Here is a 25,691-nt window from a genome sequence, read left to right as displayed (position 1 = left end):
TTGTTGGACTTCGTCCTAAGCTATACTCTTACAAGAAAATGAACACAAAAAATGTAAAGGGGTTAAAAAGAAAGTCGTTGAGAAACACATCACTCATCAAGATTATAAAGACTGCTTAATGAATAACAAAGAAAAGCTCGCAACCATGAACGTCTTCCGATCACGTCATCACGATGTCTACACCGAAGAGATCAACAAAATCGCACTCAGCGCTAACGACGACAAAAGACACATCTTAGAAGACGGAATTCACACCTTGGCCATTGGACACTACAAAAAAAAGACCATGCTTTAATTTTATAGACTATGATAAACTCTTTAACGTTATGGAATAAATTACGAAGATACAGTTTTAAGATCTTTGCAGGTTTCAGCATGATACAATGAAAATATCAGAAATATAATAACATTTTTTAAAAACATAACATCTTGAATTTATTAAGTATAGAAAAGTATCAATGGCCTGGAATCCGCAATGTCTAGTAGTCATATACTTTTAATAAATACATATAGTACAATTTAAAAACTTTTAAGCATTTCATAGGTAAAAAGGAAAACTATAAATATTCGTAAAAGTAAAAGATGGTGAAAGCAGAAAATCTAAAACAAATGTTTCATATATCATACCTTCATGATCCAAAGAACTTGATGGTAAATTTTTAGGCTCAGTATTGTTGCATAAATTATTATCAGTTTCTTGAAAGTCAACAACACTTTGATTAACAACTGTTTTACCAGGAATGTCATCCATTACACCTGTCAAAAGAATCTTCTAAGTTTTAAAATATTTAATGTGCAATAATTATAATCAATAAAAAAAAATTTGAAAAGTTTCTATGTTCAAATCTTGTCTCTGGACCAGTATAGAAATGAGTTTACTCTGAACAGAAAATGCAATCACCTCATAAAGTGAGCTTAAAATGTTGCTTTATCTCTTTTGAAATCCGCAAGCAAAAATCAACTTAAACTTTATATGTTAAGATTCAAATAAAACTTAATAACACAATTGATGAATATTCAAGTTCTGATACTGCCAATACAGGGATGGAACATGTATAGTGGAATTGCTGACTCTAACTATTTGTAAAAACTTTTTTTTTTTTTCTATAAAAACATAACATAACAGCAATGCACTCTTATTTTATAAGAATAAAACATTGAACATATTAGTTCAGTTAAGCTGTTAAGTTAAGCATCAAAGAGCTTTTTTTTATAAATCAAAGATTGAAATGCAATATCTCAAATCAGAAAACATTTTGTTTTTCTGTTTAAAGAATAAGCTAATTAGACCTCTTAACTAAAATTTGTTTTTAATTCAACACATAGATTAAATAACGTGACTAATTAAAATATACAAACAAAAGTGTTCATTTTTGTAATTAAAAATACAACACCAATTAAATTAGGTATAAAGTAAAATAATCAGTGGAAATAAAAGTAAACAAACTGCAAGTCACTAACATGGCTACCCAAGAGTTGAGAACCAAATCAGTAACTATTCTGAGTTGGGTCTAAATAATAGAGAGGATAAGTGAATCATGTGTGAATATTTTTTTTTTAATGTTATAAAGAGCCAGGGTCAGTTTGCAACTGAAAGGAAACTGATAGACCATAGAAGATTTCAAGTTGTGCAATTCAAAATTTGATCTACAGCATTAAAAAAAAAAAAAAAAAAAAAAAAGACAAGCATTGTCAAATAAGCTACCAATAAGTATTTTAATTGATGAAACTTCTCTTCAATAAAGGTTATAACTGGCATACTATAATCAAAAAACCAAGACTTACAAAAAAGCAAATTAAAATTCAAAAGCCTTTAAATTGGTAGCAGAATGTGTTATTTAGTGGAGATAAATGTTGAGTTTGAGAATTTCGGCAAAGCATAATTCAAGCTAAGGGTTGAGTTATGCTTTGCCAAAAAACCAGGTAAAAATGCAGCAAAGATTGTGTGCTAAAATGAACAAGGCAAGGTAGTGGTTCAATTGGTATTTGGACTTGTATGAGGTGTCTTAATTTTTTAATTGTTCAATGTTAGTTTAAATGCTGCGAGATAGGTTGAAATTCTTGGTGACTACCTTTAGCCATCCATACATATATTCTTGATAAACCAATTAAAGATCTAGTTTTTTAGCAAGATAATCCTCCATGTCGTTATGCAATAAATGACTAAGATTTATTGTTATAACGAAACAAAATCAATGACTTGGTTTGTTACAGCACAGGACTCAATTGCGTTGAAAATTTATTATCTTGCCCGAATCAACAGCTTGCAAAACAACAATTATTCAACAAAGATCACTTATTTAAAACATCATCTCAACAACTCTCCTCGAATTATTGATTAAACTTGGTTGATAGCATGCCAAATCGAATGGATGAATGTGTTAGAAGAAAAGAAAGTTTTACTTGATACTAAGTGTGATCTTTCTTCTTATTATTTTTTTATTTTGATGTTTATATTTAAATTTGAAATAGATATGCGTAAACATGAGTAATTAAAGTGCTTTTTAAAAATAAAAATGCTGCACTACCAAACGATAATTTTGACAATAAACCTGTTGATACCATTGAAGTTGGTGATACCGTTGAAGTTGGTAATAACAATGAAGTTAATGATTCAATTAAAGATGTTAATGAAGATTAAGATGATGATAGTGAGGAGGAAGTTAAAAAATTCGGTTGATTATGTTCAAACAATTCAAATATCTACTGAAAATTTGGTACCCTAATTTAAAAACTGAATTTCAAGAGCCGGTGGCCAAAATTCGAAAATTAGTACAATTGTTTCGTAGATCACCTGTAAAAAATGATGATAATCTTCATTCAAATATTGTTAAAGCATTTGGAAAAGAGAAAGCTTTGATTTGTAAAGTCCAAAAAGAAATACAAATAGTTTTAATTAGCAAAAACACAGATTTTCCTCTTTCTAAGAATGAACTTTATAAAGTTAATAACCTTTGTGTTGCCCTAAAGCCGCTCAAACTAGCTACTGAAGCACTTTCCAAACGTGATGCTGATTTATTGTCTTCTGAAATTATAATTCAATTTATCCGGAAAAAATTGGATCAAGCCAACACGCTAAATAAGTCAACTTGTAAAACAGTAATTTGAAAAAAAAAATTGTTGAAAGGAGAAACATAAAGTTAATACATCTAATGAAATATTTATCAAACCCAGATGTTTTGAATCAAGATGATCAGTTTGGGAATAAAATAAAAAGAAACTCTATTGCAAATTTTGCTACCAATCTTATTCAAAGATTATTCCAGTTAAGCGAGAAAGATTCTGATGCTGATGGAGAAGTCAATAACAGTGATATAACTGATGATACGAAAAATACTAATATTAAATTGACTTTAGCTCAAGAACATAAATTTTTCATTAAAACATCTGATTTTCAAATGACAGTAGACAAAGGTGAACTTGGATCAACCTCATTAAAAAGGAAATGGCTCCTTTTGAAGCCAGCAAATCAAGACCCAAAAATTTAGAAATGCTTTTTAATGCTCTTAAAACTATTCCTTCAACCTCTGTGGAGGCTGAAAGGGCTTTCTCTAGCCTAGGATTATTTGCAACAAAAAAAAGGATCTTATTACGGGATGATACATTAGATGCATTAACATTTTAAAAACAAACACAAAAATACTGAGTGATGTTGTTTATTCTAAAACAGACAATTTTTTCAAGTTAAATGTAGTGAAAATGAGAAGCGGGTCTCAATAATAAACCGCTTTGTTTATATAAATAAACAGTTTTGTTAATAGATAAATAAACGGTTTTGTTTTTAACTTGTACTCTTTTATTTTACGTGTTTTAGTACTTAAAAAAATGTTCGAACTTTTTTCCCAAATAGTTCGAACATGTTCAAGCTCGAACTTCTAAAAACAAGTTCGAATTGGCAGTCCAAGTTATGAGGAACTTTCATCAGGTTTTTTTTATTTTATTACATAAACAAATTATAACAATGTTTAAAAAATTGTTAAATAAACTAAAAGTAAAGTGTAGAAATTTACCATGAGTATAAATGTGTGTTCAAGTAACACCTTTTTTATGCGCTAGTTGGAATCCATGAAAGATTTCTATAGTATTTCTGTTTTTAGAAACACTGGTGTCACATACAACGAAGTTCGATTCGGTCGATAAGTTGAAGATCATTTGAAGAGAGCTCTTGACAGAATAGCATAACAATTATTTTATTACGTTTTTGTAGGCTTATTTATAAAAATATGCTTTTTTTTTGTATGCTTATATTATAAATAACGGAAAATTAAACTTTTAGAAATTTATTAAATTATCGGGATCTAGGCTGTGGCTCCTAAATTTTCGTTTGCAAAAGATTTTTTTTCTGCATAACATAAGTTATTTACTGAAATAATTTATGCATAAATAAATACATTTAGGATAATCCTTGAAAAGGTTAAAACGTTTCATTTACACAATAAAACCCATAAAAAACGTTTTCGTGAGAAGTTAAAAAACGTTTAAAAAACGTTTTTAAGAAAACGTCTGGTCACCGTTTCGTATGGACGTTCAAAAAACCATAAAAAAACGTTTTCACAGGACCTTGAAAAACCGTTTGAAAAATGTTCTTGTGCCCAATGGGTTAGAAGAACAATTATTAATTTATTGTAATTTGATTATAGGGTCGAAATCTAAGGCCGAAAATTTATGATTTTTCCTGTAACAAAAGTTTGTTTAACAACTATACTCTCACCAGAGGTCACGTGGTATTATTCTAATAAGATAATATATGAAAGGATGATAAATCAAGACGGTTCCAGTATTTAGATAAACGATTTTTTCAGTAAACATTCTTAACAAAGGTTATTTGAAGTAAAGAAAGTAATATTTTTGGCAGAGATAGAAGAGTAAATGTCTCACTTACAAGAAATTTGCTTGTATAATAATTTTACTAATTGTGAAAGGTCATTGGAATGAAAATCACAACTCTTTTAAAGGTAAATGTTTTTAAAAGTATTTGCGTGAATAAAAAATACATTTCGTTTGCGCATGTAGATACATAAAATGGTGAGGTCAGTTGCATCATTTGCATAAAGCATTTTATTTGAATTTGAGAAAAAATTATTTTGATACACTTCGAAAAAAAAAATTTGTTTCTTGCCATGTTTAAAAAAAAGGAGAAGCAGTCAGTTGAACCAAAAAGTAAGAAGAATGAGAGAATTTAACATGTTTAATATATTCCTCTCAATGTTGGAACAGTTTACCATTCCCTCTCGCAATTAAAATGAAATTCCTTTTCCCTTCCATTCCTATTCCCATATTGTCGTAATAAAATATGATTTTGAAAAATTGCTGTCGACTGCCATGCATGCGACTTAATAAAAACTTTCCTAAAACTCTTTTTAGTTTAAATTATGGAACAATAAAATATTGTTTTCCCGTATCTTTCACAACCATTTCTATTCCCGTTCCTATTTTTAGATTTCAATTCAATTAGATCCCATTCCCATTTTTATAGAATGAGTTGGATTTACGTATGCCTGCCGGATTGTAGCAATATTCAAATTGAAAAATATATGCAATATTTTCTAAATATATATTCAATCTTTTTCAAATATATTCAATCTTTTTCAAATATATTCAATCTTTTTCAAATATATTCAATCTTTTTCAAATATATTCAATCTTTTTCAAGTATATTCAATATTCCTGGGATAAAGCAATTTACGCGCGTAAATAGAAGGATAATAACTACAATTAATGGCAAACAAAAAAATTAAACACGAACAAAAACAATGGCGACCGAAATCATTGAAAAAGACATGGGTGCAGATCTATATAAAAATTTAATATTTTTTCTAGATGAAGTTGAATCTTTTATTGGAAAAACTTTTGTGGTGATTCTTTGCCGTTATTATTACAGCATATTGATTTAATCGATCAACTTATTCCAGTATTGAACAGTTTTAATGAAGAGTTTATTGGTGATTTAAACAACAAAGAAAGAATAGAAAGTATATTATATATATTTTTGGAGATTCGGAAAATGCTTTCCCTTTATTATCATGAAAAATCTTCAAAATACTGCAGTATCAATATTAATGTGTTATATAGTAAAACCCCTGGAAGGCCAAAGTACGAAATTCCAAAAAATGTTCTAAAAGAATTTAAGTGTTTGGGTTTTTCTTGGAATGTTGCATCGAAGGTTTTAGGTGTTTCACGTTGGACAGTTCATCGCAGAGTAAATGAACTTAATTTAAACAAAACAGGTCGTTTTAGCAACATCAATGACCACGAAATAGACAGAATTATAGCTGAATACATATCTCGTCACGGTGTAGCAACAGGGGAACCATTATTATCTGGTTATTTTAGATCAAAAGGTTACCATATACAATGAAGAAGAATCCGCTCTAGTTTAAACAGAGTGGATCATAGGAATACTGCATTGCGATGGGGAGCATTGGTTAGAAGGCGATCTTATTATGTACCATGGCCAAATTCTTTATGGCATATAGATGGACATCACTCTCTAATTCGTTGGAAATTCGTAATACATGGGTGCATTGATGGTAAATCAAGGAAAGTAATGTTTTTGGTAACCAATACAAATAATTTAGCAGAAACGGTGTTAAATCTTTTTTTAAATGCGACAAGCAAGTTTTCAACGCCTTCAAGAATAAGAGTAGACTTTGGAGTAGAAAATGTTCTTATATGTGATGAAATGATTGCAAGAAGAGGTCATGGCAGAGGGAGTTTTTTTGCTGGATCTTCCACAAGAAATCAAAGAATAGAGAGGTTATGGAGAGATGTGTTTCGATGCGTCGTGTTACCTTTTTATTACACTTTTTATGCTATGGAACAGAGCGGCATTTTAGATATTGAAAACCCAATTCACATGTTCACACTGCATATAGTTTATTTAGAAAGAATAAATCTTTCCTTGAAAGAGTTTAAACTTATGTACAACGACCATCGTTTATCTACAGAAGAAAATTGGACTCCCAATCAAATATGGACTATGGGAATGATAAATATTGACAATCCTATGTCAAGAGATGAAACTGAAAATGATATAAATGATTTTAATATCTATGGAGTAGATGTTGACGGCCCTTTATCTCACGATTTAAACAATGTTGTTGTTAACTCAGTTAGTATTCCGAATAGAATTGATATTGAAGCATTCGTCAGAAATTCAATAGATATGTCTAAAGAATCCACTGAAATGGCAATCGACATTTACATAGAAGCCTTAGCACTTGTGGTGGAAAAATTTGAATCTTATTTATAATTTCAGATGAATTTAACTTCTTGTTCTATTTTATTTTGTATTAGCTGCTTGTTAATGTGTACAGAATAGTTTCTACTGAATAGAATCCTTTGTATCTATACTCTCGAGTCCAGAATACAAGTGGGGTGGGAATAAACGGCACAGTGGAAATGGGGGGGGGGGGGGGGTTGTTTATTAAGGACTCGAGAGTACTATATTTTTTTACTTCCATGTAATTCGTTTTGAGCCTATATTCAAATCAAGCAATATATTCATTTGCTACTAAATGGAAATTATCCATAATAGGGTTACTTTTTAAATTTTTGCATTCGTTCTAGACGGTCTCTTAATATTTTTAGAGGGTAAACCAGAGACTTGGAAAAAAAAAGATTAGCGTTTCTCTCAAATATTATATATTACTTGGTAAGACTTCATATATGAACATGTAAAAATATCATCAAACATATTGCAAAATCATATTGTTCCAAAAAAGTTATTAGTAAATGCCATGTCATAAACATCAAAAAGGTCGTTATTAGCTGGAAGCTTGCATAACAGCGAGCCACACGGCAAAACTAAACAATTAGAGCAAGTATGTGCAGTTGGTATATACATATATGCTTCATAAGTCTTCTGATCCTATACCTCTCTGACATATTTCACAAACATAGAATAAATCTCTTTTTCTTTAACTAAAGCTGTCGACCCTTCTGATGAAAATTTTGGCTTCAATAATTTTAAAAGCATTTTTGCTGTGAATTGTACTTTTGAAGGTCTTAATAATTCAAGTAATTGTGGAAACTCTTTGAAAAACCTTATCAAATTAAACTTGTTTAAACCTTTTTGTATATTAGATATACAAATATCTGCTGTATTTTCGGTGATCTTAATAATGATGCTGTCTGGTAAATATGTTGGTAGCTGCCCTCCTTGAAAGAGTGCAATACCAATTAACAAACCTACAAAGTAATATTCCTCAGCAAAGAGTTCTCTCAAACCACTATCAAATAATCTCTCTTTAATCATTCTATTGCATTCTCGTATCCACTCTCTCCTTGGACCACCATAATCCTTAGCTAGTTCTCCCATAAAGTCAACTTCAAATGTAATTAAAAAATTTTCAACGGATTCTAATTCAGCAAATGTTGACATTAAAATATTTTGTCGATCGATACAAATAAAGTTTGTCTCAGAATCTTTATCCGTGTTTTCATCAATGTTTTCTATATCTTGAACTCTGCCCTTGATCATTGTTTTTTGAAGAAACCTTAAAATTTCTATTGGATCCTGAAGATTATTTTCTTTAATTTCCTTAATTTTTTGGTTTTCAAAATCAATTTCAATATATATATTTTTATCAACTGAACCTTTTGCTACAAATGAAGCTGATGTAAGTTCTTTTATTTCCTGTATATCAACTTCATTAACATCTTCTTGATCTGTTAGTTGTGAACTTTTTGATAAAAATGAAGCTGATGGAATTTCAATAACTTCCGTTGGAATGATCATTTGATGATCATTGCATCGTTCTTTTAGCTGTAAATATAAAAGCCCTTGTCCAGCTAGTTTTTTTAAAACATCATATGAGTAATCAATATTTGAGCATTTATTTAATTTTGATTTTTTTTTTCGTGATACTTTAAAAAAATCGAATTCATCTGAACCCAGCAAAGGAAATTTTTCATGCAACGACTCCTTTATTTTCTCTCTTATTATTTGTTCACTATCGAATTCATTGATAATCAAAATTCCATTTGCAATTACAGAATCCCATTTTAGGAATTGTTCTTCATCATTTTCTGTAGATGAAATTAGTGCAAATTCTAATGTTTTTGTCATTTTCTTTGATTTATTTTGATTGCCTATGTGGTTGCCTATATTGCTACTGTATGGTGCTGACGACATTAATCTATCGTTTCTATTAAGGCGCCTAAAAATACCCGATGAACCACTTTCATTGAGCATTCCTCTAGCTCTTTGTAATGTGGAGGTTATTGTGAGTTCCGATTGTGGCCTGCTGATATTTGTGCTTTGATTTGTGCGAAGAAGAATAGAAGCTTCCTCTAACAAAGATGCAACTTTGCTATAACTATCCATATCGGTATAAGTATAACTGCTTTTTATAACTACACGCTTTTTCTAATAATATTATTAAAGTATTTTTAAATGTTGACAATGTTTTGTTCAACCAAAAGCCGATTGGCCGCGTTCTCCCCAGAATATTGAATATATATTTGAAAAAGATTGAATATATTTGAAAAAGATTGAATATATTTGAAAAAGATTGAATATATTTGAAAAAGATTGAATATATTTGAAAAAGATTGAATATATTTGAAAAAGATTGAATATATTTGAAAAAGATTGAATATATTTGAAAAAGATTGAATATATTTGAAAAAGATTGAATATTTTGAAAAAGATTGAATATATTTGAAAAAGATTGAATATATTTGAAAAAGATTGAATATATTTGAAAAAGATTGAATATATTTGAAAAAGATTGAAAATATTTGAAAAAGATTGAATATATTTGAAAAAGATTGAATATATTTGAAAAAGATTGAATATATTTGAAAAAGATTGAATATATTTGAAAAAGATTGAATATATTTGAAAAAGATTGAATATATATTTAGAAAATATTGCATATATTTTTCAATTTGAATATTGCTACAATCCGGCAGGCATATTTACGTCACTCATTTTCACGAGAACCTCTACTGGTTAAAAAGTTTTGATTTTGCCGAAATGCAATTTTTTGTAAACTTATTCCCACTACAAGTTTTATACAAATATGTTTCAAATATTTTAATAATGCAAAATTAAAATAAAATAATTTGTTTTGGTGCACTTTCACCTTAATCTGGTAACAAACTTTATATTGGTCATAAAAGAAACTAAAAAAAACTACACATAAAGCACTATAAAGTGTAGGGAAAATTAAAAAATTTTACAAGAAAAGGTTTGGGTCCAAGTACATTTCCGTTACCGTGACTAATGAAAAACTAAAATTTGAAACATGTTTTTAATATTGAATTCAAATTTTTTCCCAAAACTCGTCACTTTGGAAATCGATGGAGTTTAAAAACAAATATTTCAAGTTGAGCTTTTGTCCTTTTTTGTTAATAAATCGCTTTTTTGTACAATCAGCAAAATATGATACAACATAATTTTTTTGAAACTTTTAAAATAAAACTTCAGTTTCTGCTTACATTTAAAGCAAACTGTTATAATTTTATTGAAAACGAAATGTCAAAAATCTGAGAAAATGTGTTTCACATTCAGTTAGTCCGAGTTACATTTGCATTTCAGAGGAATTTCCGGGCTTCGGCAATATTTTTTTTTTATCTTCTTATGACAAACTTTTGTTTTGCATCTGCAATATTGAATATTGTAATTAATGTCAAATTTCGGTTCAACGAATAAAAAAAGTATTATACACAAAGTTTTATTCTACTAAACTTTCGACTTTCAACCGCTGCGCGACAACAGCAGCATTGAAATAGAAAATCATTAAATTTAAAATAAAAATGAAAAGTAAAGTTTTTATTTTTGGTGACTTCCGTTATGTGAAAGGGAATGTTTCTAATGACTTCAATTCATTCACGCATTTTAAGCGGATTTGTTTTTTTGGATTTATGTAGATATAAAGGTAAAAACAATAATAATAATGATAATAATAATAATGATAATAATAATAATAATAATAATAATAATAATAATAATAATAATAATAATAATAATAATAATAATAATAATAATAATAATAATAATAATAATAATAATAATAATAATAATAATAATAATAATAATAATAATAATAATAATAATAATAATAATATTAATAATAATAATAATAATAATAATAATAATAATAATAATAATAATAATAATAATAATAATAATAATAATTATAATAATATTAATAATAATAATAATAATAATAATAATATTAATAATAATAATAATTATAATAATATTAATAATAATAATAATAATAATAATAATAATAATAATAATAATAATAATAATAATTATAATAATTATAATAATTATAATTATAATAATAATAATAATAATTATTATTATAATAATAATAATAATAATAATAATATAATAATAATAATATAATAATAATAATAATAATAATAATAATAATAATAATAATAATAATAATAATAATAATAATAATAATAATAATAATAATAATAATAATAATAATAATAATAAAAATAATAATAATATAATAATAATAATAATGATAATAATAATAATAATAATAATAATAATAATAATAATAATAATAATAATAATAATAATAATTATAATAATAATAATAATAATAATAATAATAATAATAATAATAATAATAAAATAAAAGAAAGAAATTCCAGGTGCAAATAAAAATACCTGAGATAACTGACACTATAACCAATTAATTTACTAGTTTATTATCATACTCATATTAATTCAAATAAGTAAATCTTTTGAAACTGATTCCTTCTAAATATTTCATTACACTTATTATTATTATTATTACTGTTACATTTTTTCTCTTACAGTAAAAACTCCAAGCAAACTTTTGTTATTTTCGCGAACTTTATTTATTTTAAATGAGTCTGTTTTTAATTGAAAAAAATTACACGTCCCTTATTCTAATCTTAAACTAGAAAATGCGCAATTTATTTTTAAAATGACATTTGATAAAGCTAGATGCCTACCTTCTTGATAATTAACTATAGTCAAGGAAAAAACGCAAAGAGCTTGAAGTGATCTTGTACTGTACTAACCAAATCTTTTGTTCAGATTTTTTGTATTGAAAAGTCACTCCCAAAACTCCTACTTTAGTGTGACAGCTTGAATGACAGCTCAATGTTCGCACTGTTGTTTATATGAAGCGAAACAGCGCTTTCATTGTGCCCATGCTACAAAAAATGGAAGTCAAAAGCAAAAATTACATAATTTGTTAAAGGATTGTAATTGTTTCTATTGGAAAACAATTTTCACGTGATATGTGAACTATTATTTCATAAAAAAAATCTCAAATTTTAAGTGTGCTCGAATAAAGAAAAACTGAAAATGCAGCTTTTTGATACAAAATTAAAAAAGTAAAGACAGAATAACAGAAAATGAAATTTAGAATCTTTAAAATTTTCTTTTATACTGAAGTTTAAAAGCTGCTCCCGGTGTAAATCTGATATTTGAATTAAATATAAATATATAAATAAAAATTTATGAAAGCAGTGGTGTTTAACGGCCGGTCTTCGGACCAAATTTTGTTGGCGCACAAATTGCTTTAAATTTCAGGAAAAAAAAACAAATACAAAAATAATTTACAATTTCTAAAAATTGTTCCACATACTTTTTAAAAATTTATATTTTTAAGTTCTTAAACTTTAGAAACATTTCAACCATTGTCTGTTTCTTAGGCCAATCGTCTGAGAGCAAATTTTTGGAAAAAGTAAAAAAGACTTTTTTTGTTACGCAGTCTTTTCACTTTTTGTGAGTTATATATAGGAGAGCGCGAAGTTTTGTAATAACCTATCATCTTGTTGTTTATTGCAGCTTCATCTTTCAATTCAAGTAAACAAAATGCATGAAATGAAAAAAACCGAGCAAGTAGCTAGCTGTTGCCATTCAACAAAAATTATTCCGATGATTTTAAGTGTTACGTTTGCATTTATATAAGTTTGTGATGATGTTACAGATTTTCTCTCTAAAAAAAAGAAAAAAATTTTAGAAAAAAAGAGAAAAAAGAAAAAAAAAAAAAGAAAAAAAAAAGGAAAACAAATAAAAAAATCAAATAAACAACTTTACTCAACATTTGTACTCTTAAACCAGAGAAACCATGTTACCTCTCTGGATGTAATTCTCATTTCACTTTTTTATTTGTTGCTGAAATTTTATTTTTCCTATTAAGGTTAAAAAAAATCTGTTATCTTCTTTGAAATTTATTCTAAATTCAGAAAATATATATCTTTATATAAATTCAAACTCAATATTTGAGTAATAAAGCGTGTACACGAAATAAATGTGAAAGAATAAGCACGTCATTTTTTTTCAGTGGTTGTATTAAAATCTTTTTAATTGTTTTGTATTTTGTTTACAACGTGTTGTGGTTACAAAAAAATATGTTAGTTTTTGGATTTAACTTGAAATTAGTTTTAAAAATGACAAAAGAAGAAGACGTAAGAGAAAAAATTATGCACAAATATTTACAAAATCCTAATAGTAGCTACAATTCGATAGCAAAATCATTGCAAATACATCCATACACCGTTAGTCGTGTTATTCAACGTTTTTCTCAAACAAAATCGATCAAACGCAAATCTGGTGGTGGAAGAAAGGAAGGTTTTAAAGATATAAAACTAGTTAGAAAACTGGTTAACAATTTTAAGAATAACCCAAGCCTTTCACTCAGGGAACGTGCAAAAATATATGGAGTTTCTCATAGTTTCGTTGCAAAAGTTAGAAACAAACATGGTTTTCATTCTTTCAAAGCACAAAAAGTGCCCAACCGTTCTGAAGCCCAACAAAAAAGTGCAAGAACCCGCGGCAGAAAGTTGTATGACAATTTTATTTCTAAAAATTTCTGTTTTATTAAAGATGATGAAACTTATATCAAGTACGATCATCAACAAATTCCTGGTGCTGTTTATTATATTGCCAAATATAGAGGAAAAGCAGATAAGAAATTTAAATACACAAAACATGACAAGTTCGCTAAAAAAGCTTTGATTTGGCAAGCTATTTGCAGTTGTGGCAAAAAATCAGCACCTTATATTTCTCAGTCCACACTTTCTGGTCAAATATATGTTAAAGAATGTTTACAAAAACACCTTTTACCTCTCATTAAATGACACAATAACAGACCTGTGTTCTGGCCTGATTTAGCATCAATTCATTATTGTAGACTAGCTATGGAATGGTATAAAAAGAATGTGAAATTTGTGCCTAAAACAGAAAATCCTCAAAACTGCCCAGAATTGAGAGTTATTGAAAAGTACTGGGCTATTTTTAAAAGAAAAATGAAAAAAACAAAAAAGCTTTGCAGAAACATTAAAGATATTAAAATATCATTTAAAAAAGCATCAAATAGTTTTGATTCTTATTCTGTGCGCAAGCTTATGGGTACCGCTAAAGCAAAAGCTCGAAATTTTATTAGATTCCCACAGGAATAATTAATTTTTTTTTTAACGTTTGATCTTCTTCTATTATTGTATTAAAATTATTACTTGGTTCGAAATAAAAATTGAGGAGTACTTTTTTTTAGTTGTTTTTCTACTTTCACATTTATTTCGTGTACACGCTTTATCCTTTTTTTTAAAATACAGTTTTTTCAGCTTCGAAAGCAACGGCGATTTCCTGTCTTTTTATTCAGCTATATTAAATTTACAGTACCTAATTGCTTTTCCAACTTAAAAAACTTGATAGTGTGTTTGTACCTTTTTATTTTCTACTTAAAAGTCATAATTTGAAAGAGCAAGCAAGCAAGCAGAATTTAATCATTCCCAATGTTAGATTTCTAAGTGGTTGTTAATGAAATTACTTTTAGACTCTGTATATGATTAGGAGTATATTACTTGAATATAAAAAAAATATAAATAAGAAAAAGAAAAGAGAATTCTGTGGAAATCCACATGTTAATGTATCAAAATTATCAAGCAAAAATGCTTCACCTGTATCAACTGAATTTCCAACTTCTACTCAGTCTAATAAAACTTTAAATGAATTTAAAACTTGTAGTGATATAAATGATTTCTATTTTATTATAAATATGAAGGTTCTCCAGGAATTACTTGTTTCATTTCTTGCTTGTAATCAATGCTTTAGTAAAGATATTGAGCTTAAGCCTTTATCTGATGCTCAATCAGGATATGCTCTACAACTGCTAATAAGCTGTAAAAATAGTAAATTCTTTTTATAATTCTAAACAATTTGAGTCTTAAAATATTGAAAAAAGAGGACATAAGCCTTTTGAAGTTAATTATAGAGCAGTTATAGCTTTTCAAGACATGGAAAAGGTCACAAAGCTATGTAAATGTTTCGAAAGCTATGAAAACCTGTCCTAGAATAAATAACAGTTGGTGTACATTTTGGGGTGAAAATAAATCTCACTATATATCTTCCGTAAACATACCAATAGCTATTCATAATGCAATAAAACCAATTTTTATAGATTTTTATAAACTTTTTATAGATTTATGTTCTGAAAATTTGTTAAAACGATGTCTACATGGTACTACCCAAAATTCAAACAAAACATTTAACCAAATAATTTGGAAAATGCCCTAAAGATGTATTTATCTGTAAAGAAATTTTAGATATAGCTGTAGCATCGGCTGTTATTCATTTCAATGATAGACCCTCTGGTTTTTCAAAAGTTTTTGAGATTTTAAATCTAAAATTAGGATATTATGGAAAATATGGTTTGTGTAAAATAGACAGCCACCGCCAACGTCATTTGAAAAGAAAATCTTCTGAAGCTTTTTAAAAAGAACCGAAAAATGTTAAGAGGTGTCAAAAAGAGATTTGTTAATAAAGAAAAGGATGTTGAAGGTGGAAAATCTTACTCTCCAGGAAAATATTAGAAAATATTTTTATATATTTTTTAAATGTGTTTTTTGACAGTATTGTTTTTTTCGATGTTGCAAAAAACTTAAAATGGGTTTTCTTAAAAAGTATAAAAGTAATTTACTTGAAATTTTCAGGGAGTGCTCCTTAACAATGACTTAAGGGTCTGGAGCAGAATTAAACAAAACTAATGGCCTTATTTTAAATTTGGAATAATTATGTTAAATAAAAAATGGATTTTTATTTTGCTTCCATTGCTTTTATCCGCCATTTTTTATATAAAAGTTCCGCTACAGTCCCTTTGTGTTAGAATCATAAAGATGTTCTGAAGTTTTTAAGTTCATTGGATGTATATTTTAGGAGTTTTACAGTTTTAAAATTGTGTTTATAAATAACTTTCTTTTTGTGACTCAGCAAAACAAACAAAAATTATTATTTTTTGGAGTGTATTTGTTAATAAAAATAATTATTTTTTTCATTTAAAGTTGTTTTGAAACACTTATCTTTAAAATGCAGAAATTGTTTTTTTTTAACCATAGAGCCACGTTAATCCTACATTTATTAGTAGTAGTTGCTTTGTGGATTCATTTTTTAAGGGCCGGTCTTATGACTTGTCGCTGCAACTTAAGTTTAAGGTGAAGAGTTAATTTTAAAGGGTGTTTTTTTTTAATGTTTCATAAAGGCATATTTCTAAGGTATGTTCTTGAATTATCAACTGCGAAAAAAAGGTTTTTTCTTCAAGTGTCGCTTCAATGACAATTTTTTTGTTTGTTAGAAAACTCAAAAAACATATGAAACGTGTCAATATACAAAATCATTGGATTAAGAAAAAATTCTTTTGCCAGATGATGAGTTGCACGGAAATGACCTTTATAGTTTCAAATCCCTTCCATTACTACGACAGGTTTCCATTGAGCAATTAAAGCTAAACTCCCAGCCTCTCCTATTCTCATTCCAAAATTAAGTCTTTAAAATGCATAACTTTGAAAATATGTTGACGCTTATACGAGACTTTAATAATAAATAGTTGATCCACACTATTTGGATTTCTACTGTTACTAAGAATGAGATAAACAGAGCTTACTCTATATACTCGCGCTGAAAACTTCAGCGAGAAAAATGATCGATATAGAGTGCTTAAATGTGAACTTTTACAACAATAAGTAAACATAATTAAAAAAAACATCTTATATAATGGTTAAAAAGTTTTTTAGTACACACGGGTTACGGTACAAATAATTTACTGTTAAAAAAAGCAGATTTAACCTTAGTATCTGAAAATCATTAGAGCCTGATTAGACTCCTCGCTCAGCAGCATTGTTTTAACAAAGATACCTTCAATTAGTTTTCTTCCTCCTCCCATTCTAAAGAGGGAAGTTTAAGCCATTTTTACCATAACTTTTTAATTGTTTTAATTATAAAAGAGAAACGAAGATCGTTTCCCATTTTTGACAATTTTATTTAGATTTTATTTATATTATTTTTGTTTATATTGACTATTTGAATGAACAGAAAAGTAGGTTTTTCAGAATTGATAGCAAGCAATCCATATTCTTCAACTTTTTTGATTTTTAGTAAGGTTTATGAGACAAACAGTTAAATACAAAAAAAAACCTGTCCCAGACCTCTAAGATCTTTGTATAATTGAATATTAATAACTGGCAAATCAGAACTTTTTGTTACTTCAAGTCAAGATTTTAGAAACAGGAGCTAAAAATTGAAAAAAAAAAAAATTTTTATTGAATCATAATCAAGTGAATCTTCCTTAAAAATGAACGTCTTTAATAGCAAAGAGCAAATGGGACATCAATCATTGAGTAATAATAATATTTAGCTACTTTTGATACAAAAACAGTTAAAAAAAAGCTTTTCAAGAAAGTGTTTCCCTTTTTCCAAAAAATTAACATTTTTCATTACAACAAATAAAAAGATTTTTAAAAGTATCTTTTTTTCAATGAAAAAATATTTCTCTTCAACTGCCACTGGTTACATTTTTATTTAGTTTTATTTAAAAGAAAAAAAAAGGATTTATTCTACATCTGCTAAAAAATGGATCAACTTGAACATAATGTAGCAACTCTTTTACAGTTAAGCTTTTGAAGAAATGAAGAAAGTTAAATCATTATCTAAAAATCGTCAACTTAACGGAGTTAAAAGTTTTCTAGAAAGATACTTTTAGAAAGATACTTTGCTACTTCCCGTAAGTTATATTTAAAAAGAGCGGTTTATGCTATATCTCTAAATTTGATCAATTGATAGATCAAATTGAAGGCTTCGTGCCATTACTGCCACCTTTAACATTTTGGGCATTAATTCTGACGTTTAGACACATGGATATTACAAATGCTAACAAACATTTTTACCCACACCTAACAAAAGTTATTACATCCCAATTTTGTTGTGTTTTTTCAATATTTTGATTTTTTGAATTGTACACTTAGATGTCATGGTAACAGACAGCTAAAAAAGAAAGAAATTTTAAGTAACTTTTATTTTACTGTTTTATAACTGTGAGCAATCATCCCACGTGGTACGGGGTGACTTTACACATTTCTTTTATATTGAAAATAAATAATCAAAAATTAAGAACTTTATAATCATTGTTATGATGTGTATATTATCGCACACACACAAATGCCTTTATTTTAGTGTGACAATATTTTACTTTTTTTTGTCGCATTTTAAGCACTTTTTTTAATTTATGATTCTCTCAGATCTCAATCTTCTTTTAAAATGTAATTTTAAACCTGGATCGTCAAATAATCTTTATTTTTTTTATCAGAAAAACTTGTTTTATAATAGTTTTATAATAAAAGATGTTTATTGCTGCCTGTTATTAGCATTTTTTTGATTTGTACTTAATGGAACGTCATGATTTTCTTATCATTTTCGAGGTTTATTCCAGATTTGTCCCAGATTTGTCTCAGTCGATTCTTTTGATATAATTCTTATATATTCTTCATCATTTATATTTTATTTGGTTTTTATCATTTAATAAACATTTATCATTTAGTTTACTATAACTGCAATACCTTTTTCTTTCCTGTAATTATGGCATATATATTGAAAATAAATAGACAAAAATTAGGAATTTTAAAATGATTGTTATCATGTTTATATTATCACATGCACACAAATTTCTTTTGTTTCTGGTCCATTCTGTTCCATATTTTGGGTAATGTTCATCATTTTGAGTTTGTGATCAATTTTTGAATAACACTTTTTAAAGTTGCTGTAAAACTTGTTTTACAGCAACTAAATAATATTATTAAACCTAATATTATTATTTACTGATTTTTACATTAAAAATTTGTTCATTATTCGTTTTTCAGAGTTTAAAAATTTAGATCATTTAATGAATATCGATCTAATTTTTGACGTAGTTCTAGGAAGAGATCAGTAAGGAGTCGGGACGGGATAAGGTTAGCTCTGATTACCGCAATTTTTGCAAGTCATCCTCATTTAACCTCATTATTGAAATTCTAAAAATTAGAGAATGCCCCATGCCTCTCTGAGACCAATTTTGAACAACAAAAATTTTTTTCTCTAAAGGTCATTTTAGTTGCAATGGAAACGGTAAGTGTTAATTGATTAAGTTATATGAAAAATGAAATCAGTTAATGTAAATGATTAGGGTTGAAAAAACTTGATTATAAAACAACCACAAATTTTTGGAAACAAATTTTTTTTAAAAAAATTCAAGTATTTTTTTACAAATAAGTTATTTTAACTGTCATCCTCCTTCGACAGAAAAAAAATGCCTACCGTTCGAAATTTTTTTGCTAGATGTTTGTTTTTCGATTTTCCGGTTTCAATTTTTTTTTTTTTTTTCTTCTTAACATCAAAAAAAAAACTTTCCGATCTAAAAAATGATCGAATTTTATCTAAAAAACTCGAATACTTTTTTCATAACTGTTACCATTGACAACAACAAAAAAAACCATACTAATCTTTTTATATTTCCATTCTTATTAAATTTTTATTTTTTTTAATTTTAATTTTTTTTTATTTTTTATTTTTATTTAATTTTTTTTTTGTTTATTAATTTTATTTTAATTATTAGTATAAGTATATTAATTTTATTAGTATATTTAAATTAGTATAAGTATATTAATTTTAAAAGTATTAGTATAAGTATATTAATTTTAATTTAAATTTAAATTTAAAATTACATTAAGTTATTATCATTTTATTATATTTCCGTGATTTTTTGAAGTATTTAAAAAAGCATCTTTAAGTTTTAATAAACAACAAATATTCGCAGCAAAAACTCCAAATAAAAATGAAAATCGTTCAAATTTTTTTACACGTTCAATGTTTTAAAAGAAGGTTGTTTTTTTCTTTTTAGAATTACCTAATTTTATTTATTTTAATACATAATTATAATATATAATATATTAAGTATATTTATATTTTAACATTTATTTTAATCTTTATTTTAATTACCCCCATTTCATAATTAATTCTTGCATTATTTATACATTTTACAAAGGAAAAGATTTTCATGGAATTAATTTAAGTAATTTTTTTCTCTTTCAAAAAAAAAAAAAATTAAGCAACATTTTTATTTAATGTAAACATAATGTAAGAGGTGAAAAACAAATATAAAAAGAAATGTTAACTCAAAATCAATTACATTTTACAAACTACATAAAACTTTACTTTAAATAAAGTAAAAAATTATGAAAATAAATTAGCTATTAAATATTGTCTTCTTTTCTTTATTTTTTTTTTGCAGTTTTATTTTCTATAAAATTTCATAATTGTTTTTTGAATAATTGTATTCTTTAAACAACAAAAATTTCAAAACTACTTATTTAGTTTATAAAGTTATAAACAAATAAAATTATTGTATATTACTTTAAAGTTGTAACAGCTTCCATTTTGACTATTTATTTACTAGTAAAGAATAGTATTCCTCTGTTGCTTGGTTCATATTTAACTTCAGTAATGATAAGTTTATAATTCTTTTAAACTTCAACTTGAAAAATTTCTACAAGAATTTTTTCAGCAACATTATGATAGACAATTACTACAGCAAATGTTTTTTGAAAAAATAATTCAATTTTTTTCATAGAATTAAAGAATATTTAACTGTTATATTTTTCTTTTTCATTATTTAATTTGTTTTCTATGTTTATTAATGTATCTATGATTATAATACAAATAAGAGATTTAATTATTCAAGTTTATAATTTTGCTAAAGATTGGTTTTACAATGATGTAAAAGCTTATCATTTTACTTAATCCCGGTCCTCAACCTTTTCGTCAATCTTTTAGAGTTTTATGTATTTAACGCTTAATGCTGTGGCAGATTTTTATTAAGGATATATTAAGTTTTTTTAACAATTATATTTCCATTATTTTGGTTTGCTGGTTGCAGTAGAATTTATTGTAGAATTAAATGTCTTAGGAATGCCGTATTATAGTTTATTGGTAAGCTTATAAATTATATTAATAATAAGAAAATATATAGTACTTTTTAAAGGTTGGGGGAGACATATTTTATTGAAAAAACTCAAAGCTTGAAGAAATTTGGTTGCAAAAAGTTTTAAAATTGGAACAAAAAAAACTTTTTGTTTTACACTTACAAAATCTTTTCGATTGAATGGGACGAGTAGAGTAAAATGGGGTCAAATGAAATAGTTAAGAACTTTAATGAATTTTTTTTTAAGAGAAAAAAGTTTTTAACTTTTTTTTTTTTAAAGTTGTAGAGGAATTTGAGCTGTATTTAAATATATACAAATCAAGTAAAAAAAGTTTTTAGTTTTTTAAGAAACTTTATTTAATTGAAAAAAAAATTTATTTCATTCTACCCCACATTCGGGGAGAATGAAATACGCAAATCAATATGTAATTAAAACAACACTTAATTAAAAAAAACAAAAAGCAACCAATAATAACAATTTAAAAAACAACCAATAATAGCAATTAAAAACAACCAAATAAAAAAAACTTTATTTTTGTGATGATATTAAGTCATAAAGAGGTACTAGAGGTTGAACTGAATTGTCACTTGTGCGGCACTTTTTGGTGCAATAAAACTCAGCGCCTTTTACATATCGCTTTGGTATGCATGTTTGACAAAGCCAAGCCTTGCATTTTGAATTTTCACATTGATACCATTCCATGTATTGACTTGTTGAAGCTTCGCCTAAAACTTTACGGCACTTTTTACATTTCACTTGGTTTGCAGCTGTTATTGTTGTTGGAGTTGCTGTTGTTGCTTGATTTATTTGCAGCTCGTCATTAAAGCTTAGCTTACGTTGTTTTTTAGCTTGCTTTGCTGCTTTTTTGCTCTCAGCATCTTTCAATCTTTCGAGTATTTCAGGTTTACTAAGACACTCCCCATCGAACCTTGGTACATCTACATTTTTTCGTTTTTTTGTATCAACGTGTTGGATACGAAACATTTGTTGCAAAGCTGCTGCAAGCGATTGGGCCGATTGCAATTGTTTTTCAACCTCTTTTTGAATTTCCTTTTGAATAGCCGGAGTTACTAGACTATTGAAGGTTGTTTGCAGGCGAGTTGGCTTTGGAGGTGACTTTGAAGCTGATGCTATGCAACAAATGCTGATGCTAGATGTTGTTGATATAGATTCAGATAGCAGTGGCTGAGATGGTGTAGTTCCTGGTGCTAGTAGTGGTTGTGGTACTTTCATAGATTCTGGTGGTTGAGATGATGAAGGCTCAGGTTGAGATGACGGTGTTTCAAACGTATTAGCAATTTGCAATTTTGACTGATCGATTTTACTGATGTCGAGTGGAAACAAGCCAGTATTCTGAAATCCACTAACTATTTGGGTGCGCGTAAAAACCTCACCAGAGCTAAAAAGTTTTGCTTGCAGTTGGCTAAAACATTCTTTTGATAAGTTACTGAACTTTGTCTCTGCATAAAATTGTTGAAGTAATTTGCGCCAAACTCTTTTGACATGACAATAAACACCGACATCTAGTGGCTGCAGAATGTGTGACGAATGAGCTGGTAAGCAAATTAACAAGATATTGTTTTTGATACAAGTAAGTACGACCCGATAGGTGACATGTGTCACATGTCCATCTACGACTAAAATATGAATGCCTATAATTGGATAACTATAATTAGATTTATTTAATTAAGTAATTAATTGATTAAAGTAAAGATTAAACTAATTACCTGGAATTTTTTTAATGGCAGGAACATACACGCCAGTGAGCCAATTCATAAATTGCTTATCTTCCATCCATCCGGATGGAGATATGGCGTAAACGGCATCGTCTGGACCACTTAAGCACCAATTTCTGTACAGGCGTTTTTTTGATTTAAAAATAATATATGGAGCAAGACGATTACCAGCAGCATTGATGCAATTTCCAACTGTGTAATGGATTTTTTCATTGTTGCCAACCAATTTCAATGGACGTTTTGCACCACGCCGGCAAACTATATGTTGCTTACCTTGATCACCAGAAAATCCAATTTCATCAAAATTCCACAAATGACATGAAGTACTTTCATTGATTCCTGCTTCGTTGAATTCTTTTTGCAGTGTGTTGAAATACTTTACAACTATTTCTTGTGTGCAAGAAGCGGCTCTGAAGGATGAAATATTGCCTATGGCCCTGATGCTTAACTTATGACTCCACCGGTTTATGAAAAGCTTATACCAATCTCTCCCTGGTGTACCATTAGGAAACAAATGAGATTGACCTTGGTGTTGCAAATAGTTGGTAACAAGTGTGATGACGTCATTGTAAGTTCTACCAAAGCCCCAATCGGATAATTTGATTAGGATATCTACCAAAGTTGATTCAAGTTGTTGCGACAATCTCGTGTTTGAACCACTCCCAATTGTTTCACCTATGCCGTGGACACGCCTGTGAAGAGTTGCTACTGGTATGTTGAATGATTTAGCAGTTTTGTTAAGTGAAAATTCACCGCTTTGTACTTTAGCCACTGCAAGCGCAACTTGCTCTTCGGTGTATGGTTTTCCTTTTTTCTTTGAGAGCAACTTGTTTCGAGGCATATTTTATATTAGAATAGATTTAACACGAATTGATTTAAAATTTATACAAAAAAATTCATAGACATTAATTGGTCACTTGAGATTTAATTAATAAAAGCCGCATTTAACAAGTGAGCAATTTGCGTATTTCATTCAACCCCACATGTCTCCGTTTTCGTTTTTTTCTCATAACTTTTTTCCCTGAATAGCAAACTTAATTTTGAAAAAAGATTCTTGACCAGCGTAAAAAGTTCTACCAGTAAACATATTAAGTTCACTAGTATCAAATTTAATTTCCGAGAGTTTTATGTCCATTTTTCAAAAAAAGAAAAAAAATATCATCATGCATTCGAAAACTTAGCAAATTATCAAAAAAACTTTTTTTTTTAAATTAAAATTTGATATCATCTTATTCAGAAAAAAATCCTCTGCAACATGATCAAAAAATATTTGCAAAAAGTTTATTCAATAATTAATTAAGAACAAAAGAATAAGCATAGTCATAACTATTTCATTCTGCCCTCTATTTCATTCTACCCTGTTTTACTATATACGCCAATCTGTATTTTTTTAAGTATGTTTTCTCTGTAATATTTTTGAATAGAATTTTAAGTTCAGTTTTCTGGTATAAATAACTCTTAGACATCTCTTTTGGTGTTTTATTGTCTGTGTGAGTTTGAAATTCTTGTTTATTTGAAAAGAGTTGGTTTTCAAACAAAATGGTAGCACTTTCTGTATCAAAGTTTTTTGATTATAGTGATTCTTTTTATTTTTTTATTTTTCGATATTTTGGTTGGAATTCAATGTATGTTGCCATAATCAATTCTAAACAGATTGAAAACGTTTTATTTCATTCATTTTGTATGAAATATATATATATTTTTATAGTCTCTTGCCTTCCAAAAAAAATTAAAGTAAAAAAATCAGTTAAAGGATTAAATAATAAAACCATTATTATTTCCATGGCAAATTTTATTTTATAACGTTGTAAAAACAAATTTATATTAAGTCGTTATTTGATTTCTTATCATTGTATTGTATAACTAATTTTCTTATAAATTAAATTCCAAATTCTAAAAAAAAAAAAGTATTTTGACTCAGTTACATGCACCTGACATACAGTCTAAAAATAAGTAATAAGTTTATAAAGCCAGCTTTTCTAGTTCCTCTTCTAATGACTTTATATTCTCTGTCTCATGACCTGACTTCTCATATCTTCCTTCAGATATTTCTTTTCATTTAATACATTATTTTGACACAAAATGTCAAATTAAATGCAAATACTTAATAAAGTTAATATTAAGTTAATATCTTTCTTCTTCAGATGAAGATCAAAAGATGATCATAGAAGGGTTCTTTGAAGTGCAGGCGTCGATAACTTAGGACTTGAAAAGATCAATCCATGAACGATTGATCTTTTCATATCCTAAGTAATCGACGGACGATTATGTGGATAAACATCAGGAAATGCTTTTGTATCAAATAACGAGTTCGAACGGTTTCCTTTCTACCTTGTTACTTGCTGAACAATTTACGTTTTTACCTCAATGGTGACAAGAACTTTATTGACGACATTTGAGAATGGCTTAGGGGTTCGAACTTCAAGAGGATGTGAATCATCTCAGCTTCTTGAAGTTTGAAACACGAACTTAAAAACACAGAAGAGTTGAAAAAGTCGAAATACGAAAATATTTTGAATGGTTAAATATTTTTAATATGTTAAATATGTAAAATATAGAAATAATACAAAAAATGTTTATGAAATATTTAGAAATTTTAAAAAGAAAACATTTTTGAAAAATTTTCTTCTAAAGCATGAAACCTTTCTTTAAAAAGTTTTTACTAAAAATATATCGAAATTTTAATTAGAAAATAAAAAATAATGTTAGTTCTCCATG

At 27.4% G+C, this 25,691-nt stretch overlaps 3 protein-coding genes and 1 pseudogene across 4 annotated transcripts in view; 1 reads left to right on the top strand and 3 right to left on the bottom strand.

Annotated features, from left to right (window-relative positions):
* The window catches only part of LOC149893950 (NACHT, LRR and PYD domains-containing protein 3-like), a 61,527-nt gene extending 48,384 nt beyond the window's left edge, over positions 1 to 13,143 (bottom strand). The window contains exons 1-4 of the mRNA XM_090076512.1: positions 13,057 to 13,143; positions 12,597 to 12,950; positions 11,956 to 12,159; positions 628 to 756 (exon numbers count right to left, since the gene is read on the bottom strand). Of these exons, the coding sequence (XP_089932638.1) occupies positions 628 to 751 (124 nt within the window). The 5' untranslated portion in view covers positions 752 to 756; positions 11,956 to 12,159; positions 12,597 to 12,950; positions 13,057 to 13,143. The remainder of the gene's footprint in view (positions 1 to 627; positions 757 to 11,955; positions 12,160 to 12,596; positions 12,951 to 13,056) is intronic.
* LOC149893952 (uncharacterized) lies at positions 5,828 to 7,337 on the top strand. Its single transcript, XM_090076518.1, has one exon. It carries the CDS (start codon positions 6,548 to 6,550, stop codon positions 7,250 to 7,252), a length of 705 nt encoding a protein of 234 aa, XP_089932644.1. The 5' UTR covers positions 5,828 to 6,547; the 3' UTR covers positions 7,253 to 7,337.
* On the bottom strand, positions 7,628 to 10,872 carry LOC149893951 (uncharacterized; annotated as a pseudogene). Its single transcript, XR_016449122.1, has one exon. The product of XR_016449122.1 is annotated as an uncharacterized LOC149893951 (transcript).
* An 8,558-nt stretch (positions 13,144 to 21,701) lies between the features above and the next one.
* Positions 21,702 to 24,125, bottom strand: LOC149893949 (uncharacterized). The gene is made up of 2 exons (XM_090076812.1): positions 22,965 to 24,125; positions 21,702 to 22,889 (listed from the first exon to the last, which is right to left on the bottom strand). Exons 1-2 carry the CDS (start codon positions 23,812 to 23,814, stop codon positions 21,766 to 21,768), a joined length of 1,974 nt encoding a protein of 657 aa, XP_089932938.1. The 5' UTR covers positions 23,815 to 24,125; the 3' UTR covers positions 21,702 to 21,765.
* Positions 24,126 to 25,691: the final 1,566 nt, after the last annotated feature.

This window comes from Hydra viridissima, unplaced genomic scaffold, assembly GCF_058129835.1.
Source record: "Hydra viridissima isolate aposymbiotic clone 2 unplaced genomic scaffold, HvirCarnegie_v1 scaffold_1, whole genome shotgun sequence".
NCBI lineage: Eukaryota > Metazoa > Cnidaria > Hydrozoa > Anthoathecata > Hydridae > Hydra > Hydra viridissima.
This window is presented reverse-complemented; position numbering and strand designations above follow the sequence as displayed.

Bases quoted from the DNA above. Each gene is read 5' to 3' on its own strand.
- LOC149893949 (XM_090076812.1), bottom strand. From the start codon at position 23,814: ATGCCTCGAAACAAGTTGCTCTCAAAGAAAAAAGGAAAACCATACACC. The intron at 22,890-22,964 runs GTAATTAGTTTA...ATCCAATTATAG, and splicing joins TGCCATTAAAAAAATTCCAG to GCATTCATATTTTAGTCGTA.
- LOC149893952 (XM_090076518.1), top strand. From the start codon at position 6,548: ATGTTTTTGGTAACCAATACAAATAATTTAGCAGAAACGGTGTTAAAT.